Source organism: Lycium barbarum, chromosome 11 (assembly GCF_019175385.1).
Source record: "Lycium barbarum isolate Lr01 chromosome 11, ASM1917538v2, whole genome shotgun sequence".
NCBI classification, from domain to species: Eukaryota; Viridiplantae; Streptophyta; class Magnoliopsida; order Solanales; family Solanaceae; genus Lycium; species Lycium barbarum.
The window spans coordinates 105,097,927-105,104,737 of NC_083347.1; the positions used below are offsets into that span (position 1 = coordinate 105,097,927).

General features: G+C 43.3%; 1 protein-coding gene across 1 annotated transcript; it reads right to left on the reverse strand.

Moving 5' to 3' along the window:
• Positions 1–4,045: 4,045 nt before the first annotated feature.
• Positions 4,046–5,092, reverse strand: LOC132620061 (uncharacterized). The gene is made up of 2 exons (XM_060334784.1): positions 4,868–5,092; positions 4,046–4,612 (listed from the first exon to the last, which is right to left on the reverse strand). Exons 1-2 carry the CDS (start codon positions 5,090–5,092, stop codon positions 4,046–4,048), a joined length of 792 nt encoding a protein of 263 aa, XP_060190767.1.
• Between the last annotated feature and the right edge of the window lie 1,719 nt (positions 5,093–6,811).

A 6,811-nucleotide genomic window follows, 5' to 3' on the forward strand; every position in this document is an offset into this window, starting at 1 on the left:
CCAGGTGAGGCACATTGACACATTTGCAGCTACTCTCTCCGCAACAAAGGTGTGAGACATCACACGGAGTAGGGATGAGACCCTCCGTACATATCAGGCCACCAGTACTTCATTGCTAGAGCTCATGGGTGAGCAGGCTGAGCATGTCACGGATTCTGTTCCACAGGGCACAGTGGATATAGGCACAGACGGATTGTCCACCACAGAGGCATCCACACTATCTGTAGCTGATGCCGCCCTTTCTTCTGAGGCACCACCTCGGCCTACTATTCCATCTACATCTCCTATTCCTTCGGCAGTCGCAGCATCAGTATCCGAGGATCTCTTTGTCCTCAACAGAGCCAACTTCAGAGAATTTACGATCAAGGCAGAGCATGCTGATCAGCAGGTGACCCGGATATTGCAGTAGTTGGGTAGGTTCGTCCGGAGAGAGATTGCACCAGAGTTGGAGCCTCTTCAGGAGGCTATGGAGAGGCATCATGCTAGAGTCAATGCCAGACTTGACAGTTTGGAGATGCGGATTCTCACTATCGAGAAAAAGAGTGAGTATGGTACTTCGGGAGATTTGAAGACCGAGCTTGACCAGCTCAGAGCTGAGATTACGGCCCTTCGGACGAGAGAGCCGGTTATTGTGGATGAACCGACACCACCTGCACCAGTCGCCAACATTTCTGATTTGATTAGAGTAGTTGACTTGGTGACTGAGGAAGAGCCTCGGGAAAGTCGCAAGAGATAGTGGCCTGTCAAATTGGCTGATGATGAGGATGAGGATGAGGAAAACGACAATGACGATAAAGACCTCGAGCTTCATGAGGGTATTCGGCGGTCACGCCTGGACATGAGGTTCACCGGCACATCTTCCAACACTAGTGCTATCCCAGCGCCAGTCAGGCCGATCACGAAAGCTCCTCAGGACCTGCAGCCACATATCCAGTCAGCTCCACCGCTTCAGTCCACTGAGCCAGCAGCTGAGAGGGCCCCCATTCAGACTGCTGCAGGGGAGACACCTCAGCAGCAACAACAAGATTAGAGTATTTCAGGTCGGCACCACCACCATGGGGTGATGGTATGATTTTTGATGCATTGGGGACAATGCATCTTCTTTTTGCTGGGGGTGGGGTAACCTGATGTACTTTTCAGTATTTATATTTGTTTTATGGATATTCATATTTGTTTTGTGGATTAAAGTAATTGTGACTTTCATGGTTGTTGCATTTTGAACTTATGGCATGGATTTTGGATGAAAAAGGATATTTATGATGTGTTTTATGGATTGATTTGAAATTGACCCCTCCAAAATTTGTTTGCGTATCTTAGGTTGCAATGAATTGACATGTATGGTTCTTTTTATGACATCATAGATATTAGAGTGTGTATGAATTGAGTGTTCAAATCGTTATGCCATTGTGAGTGTGAGAACTTCTTGTGTTCATTATTAGCATATGTGGATCCAGAACTTGCCTGGTAGGTCGTGCTATATTGCTTAGGATAGTCGGTTGTGAAGTGATCATAGGCTTTTATTCTGAATAGTCACGTCAACCTTAAAAATCCCAAAACCTGTTCTATATGAATATCACTAGTTCCCACGTTGAGCCTTTGATTTTTTCTCTTGATTAGCTGTAACAAACCTTTTCCCCATTCATGAATGCATTCCATATTTGCACCCATTCCCTCCTTGACATTACTAGAGAAAAGAGGCAAATCACCTAAGCTGGGGTGGTATATGTGTGAAGTAAAGGCCAAGAGCCTAAAGCTGGGGGTGTGTGAGTTACATAGTCGAGAACTGGATGTGATAGCGGATTATATATATATATATATATAAAAGTTGTGTTTACGTACATATGTATATGTATATATATGTATAGATATAGTTTTATAACAATAATAATATTGTCTCATAAAAAGATTGTAAATTCTAGTAAGAGTAGAATCACATCTTAGTCATAAGTTGAAGAATGAATAGATTGGGCATGGGAAGAAAGGTCTAAATCTGTAGTGTCGAGGAGGATGAGTCACTAATTCCCAAATGAGTATCCTACCCGTCCCCGAGCCTACATTACAACCCAGGAACAAGTCCTATAGTGATCACAACTGAACCGTCTGAAAGTGTTAGGCATTGAAATTAAAGGCAAGCATATGGTATCTGCACTGGTAAATCATGAACTTCTTTGTGAGCGCGAGTGCTTTTTATTCTCATCAATCCTTGTCCCAATTCTTATTGTAAAATTATGTGGGACATTTTCGAAGCTAAGTGAGGGCATAATGGTGAATACTCACGCGCATAAATGCTTCTAATAATGTGATGTCATCAATTGAAGCGTCAGGGTCAATTCTAATAAGTTTGTTTTGAAAGAACCTTGTTTGGGAAATGATGAAAGAGGGAGTTGATTTGAAAATGCACATGCCGGTAGTAATGAGCTAACACCATTGTAGTCACTTTTACTTTATTTTTAGTATAGTTGCAATTTTATTTTGTAGTTGTTTTGTCTGACTTGCTTGAGGACAAGCAAAGATCTTAAGTTGGGGGTATTGATGTGCCGCGGATTTGTGGCACATTCGACGCCTTTTTACTATGAATTTTGGTTGTTTTCAAGTAAGTCTGGTTCTCGTTAATATGTTTTGTTGTGTTTTAAGAAAATAATGGCCCAAAATCAAAAAGCAAAGAATAACAGAAAAATTGGCCAGAAATGAGAATCGACGGTCCGTCGATCAGTCGACGAACCGTTCTTTGAATCGTCGATAAGCCTGACTTTCCAGTGATGACAAAGTTGAAGACGACAAAGGACGGAGGCATCGACGTTTCGTCGTTTGTGTCGTCAAGCAGGATCTCTCAACAGAGGAGAAAAAGACGGAATACTCGACGGAGCGTCGAACTGGTCGACGACACCGTTGAACGGTACACAGTGCTGAAGTTACAAAAGATGAAGAAATCGACGGATCGTCGAACGATCGACGGTCCGTCGATCTTGCTATCGGGGGAAATTTTGTCAGTTTTTGCTGTGCGTTTTTGGAGCCTATTTAAAGAACATTTTAGGTCATTTTATTCATTCAGAATTTATTGTAAGGGTATTAAAAGTTCCATTGGTGGGTGAGCATTGAATACTCCCCTTTTGGAGCTTAGTGAAGACAAGAAGATTCCATATTCCTTCAACTTTATTACACTTTGTAAGCTTTATGTCTCATGTATTGCTTACTATTTTTGAGACCATAATGGGTGAGTAGTTTCTTTAATCAAAGTTGTGGACCCAAATGATGGGTGCTATGTAATGGGTATCTAACATTGTATATATATATATATACACACATAATGGGTTGTGATGTGTTTTATTATTTCTAGTATTTATTGTTCTATAAATTGTTGCAAACACTTGTCCATGCACAAACCCTAGTTTATTTGGAAAGATGAACTAGGGTGTGATTTGAAATAATATAACAGGGACTCGGGGCGCTAACCCTCGTTTAATGAACTCGCTTAGGAATAAGATGAGTTCTACTTGGCATATTTAATCAACTTTATTTATAACTTTTCTGCATTTGGAAAATCATGAAAAGAAATACTTTCTAACTATTGGAAAATCTTAGAAAGTGTATTAGAGATTAAGTGCATGCATGACCTCGACCCATTAGAAATATATCATATTGACACCCATAGCATAACATCTAATCATCACGGGGACACAACTTTGGTTCTAAAAATCTAAACAAATTCCAAACACTTCAGAATAGCTATTACAAACCAAATCTCTTTTTAAAATATTCGGAATAGTAGTCTTCTATTCGTTTACCCTAGTTTGGATTTATAGCTATGGTCATGCTATGCTATGGGCACTTCCCCCCTTAAGGTTTCAACTAAGTGTTTCACTAAGTCTTTTGTCTCAATTTACCCCCATTAACCCCCTATGCTTGTATTCTAACTTATGTTGTAATACATCATGTCATAGTGATAAGGGACAGTTCATACATAGCTTAAGTCCATCAATAATTTATCTGAAGAAGGGTATACCTGATGGTGCATCCTGCGGTGTCTCTAGATCCGATCTCCCACCTAGATCGTAGATACGATGCGGCCCAGTACTATCTCTGGGGCTCTCACTGAGGATGACGACGCTGCTACCGAATTCTCAAGAATAATATTACCCACTCTTTGTGGGCAATCTCTAGCATAGTGCCCCGGATCACCACAAGTATAGCATACACCCTGACGACATCGTCCTACATGACGTTTCCCGCAAGTCGCACATAGAGGACGGGGCATCACCTCCCGCCCTGACCCCACCTGCTGCTGAGAACCCGATACATAAGAAGAACTCTGTCCCTGCCTAAGGAAAGTCTCCCTACCCCACTGAGATCCTCGAAACTGCAGAGGTGCACTATACTGGGGTCTGCTCTCGCTAGTGGAACGTCCATACTGACCCTCTGACCTGGCCCTCTTGGGCTGACTACTACTCTGCTCTGAGATAGCCTCTCGCTGGCGCCTACGATCCTCTGACCCTTGAGCATAAGCCTGAGTACGAGCTATATCCATACCTGGCTGCATCGCTACTGCCATACAAGCCTCCTGCAACCCTGGCTCTAATCCCATCACGTATCGGTGAACTCTATCTTCCATTTCCTGCACAATAGAAGGGGCCTATCTGGCCAAAGAATCAAACTCCACACTATACTCTCTAACAGACATGCTACCCTGCTGCAGGTTAAGGAACCTATCAACCCTTGCCCGCCTCAACTCGGGTGGCATATAATGGCGCAAGAAGGCATCTAAGAATTCCTGCCAAGTCGGCGGAAGAGCATCCCTACCCCTCGATAATCTCCATGACTGAAACCAATTAATTGCTATACCCTGCAATCTATAAGCAGCTAACTCAACAGATTCTGTAGCTGACGCCTTCATCACATTTAAGGTACGCTGCATACTATCTATGAACTCCTGAGGATCAGCATTAGAGTCTGTGCCCTTAAATTCTGGGGGATCTAATGTAAGAAAATCTAGAGCCCTGGCACTAGCAGCCCTATCTGGATACTCATGACCCCTATCCTGTCGTCCAGCCTGGGTAGCAAGTATCTGAGTCAACAAACGTATAGCATCTCTCATCTCTCTTATCTCCTAACCCTGAGCATCCGGCTGAGGGACTGGAGGTACTGGTGCTGGGGCTGGATCAGGTGCCCCTCTGAGCTCCTCCGGAGGTGGGGAAGTAGGAGAACTCTGGGACTGAATGTGTATCCCAGCATAAGTCTGAGCTCTGGTAGACCTGGGGGCTTGGCTAATTGCCTCATCCTCAACTGATTTGCCCTTCTGGGCTGCTGTCGCTTTACTCTTCCTAGTCATCGCTGAAATCATACAAGATTATTAGATTAAGGACTTCACTTATGACACAGCTCTATTCGCACGATCTCCAACACGAAAGAAGGAATGACACCCTATTAACGTCTCGTAGCCTCCTGTTTATAGATGTGGTGCACAACACACCGATAAACAAGACTCTACTAGACACCGTCTGCGAACATGCCGAGGACTGAACTGCTCTGATACCACTTTTGTCACGACCCAACCTAGGGTCATAACGAGTGACCGAGCTTAACCTGCCTGATAACCCAACTTATGTTACCCGTACTCAAACATGGCATTCAATAGGGTTTATTTGACTAAGTTTGAAAGCTGTAAATAGAATACCAAAGTCGACCTGTAACCCAAAACATCTCAAAATATATTTATATATACGTAACGTATCACAATGCAAGCCAACGAGGCTGCCGATACTTCTGTACAACAAAACAATGGCCGGCAAGGCCAAACAGTATTCATGACACCCACGCTGTTCGCAGATTACTAGAAGAGTATGACCATGCATAAGTGATGGGACAGGACCCCGTCATGCCCATAATATATACACACAAAATTCTACCAAAACAGGAACAGTCTCCGAAGCAAGTGGAGCTATCTCACTCTCAATGCTAACTCCTCCTAGGTGGCTGGATTGTCGAACCGCATCCCTGAACCTGCGAGCATGAAACGCAGCCCCCCCCCCCCCCCCCGGAAGAAAGGGGGTCAGTACGGAATATGTACTGAATAATGTAAGGCAGTACTGAATCATAAAACAAGGAAAAACGCAACAGTAAGCAAGTTTGGAAAGCAACCCGGGAGTAACCTGGAACAGCATTTTGAAACATGTCATGTGGTCCCTTACACAAATCCTAGCATACACAATATAAATATAGAATCCTACTCATAGCCGCTTCCGGCTAATAACACAATAGTCCCTTCGGACGGCCGCTTCCGGCGTAGTCATGATGGCCCCTTCGGGCAGCCGCTTCCGGCTTAGCTAGGGTGGCCCCTTCGGGCAGCCGCCTCCGGCTTAAGAATATCATAGATACCTATCAAGACATAATAAAGTAAGTTCTGAGAATCAAGGACATTAGCCATCCTAGTGGCTCTAAGAATAGGAGCTTCTTTGGAGTCATATATATGTCATCTGTTTGTTTCATAAAGACCATGCCAAAAGAAAGAAGGGTTAGCTTTACATACCTGTTAGCGACTATTTGCAAAGCCGTTTGCCTTGTCGCTCTTTTAGCCTATTTAAGATAAAGGTAACGTTATCGTCAGTAACTATATTTTCCATTAGTTAACGATTTAACGAAAATCGGGCAGCATTTCCCCTATATATTCGCCTAACCCGAATTTCCAATTACCCTCCTGTTAACACAGAAATACCAACAACAACATATAGACATAATCATATCTTCAATCCTTTCAACTTGACAAGGATAACAACATGTTCATAACAACTCAACTTTAATCTTAACTATCTAATTC

Excerpts from the sequence above, each read along its gene's own strand:
- LOC132620061 (XM_060334784.1), bottom strand. The coding sequence starts at position 5,092 with ATGAGAGATGCTATACGTTTGTTGACTCAGATACTTGCTACCCAGGCT. Across the intron at positions 4,613-4,867 it reads AGGCGTCAGCTACAGAATCT|GAAATGGAAGATAGAGTTCA; the intron begins GTTGAGTTAGCT and ends TCTATTGTGCAG.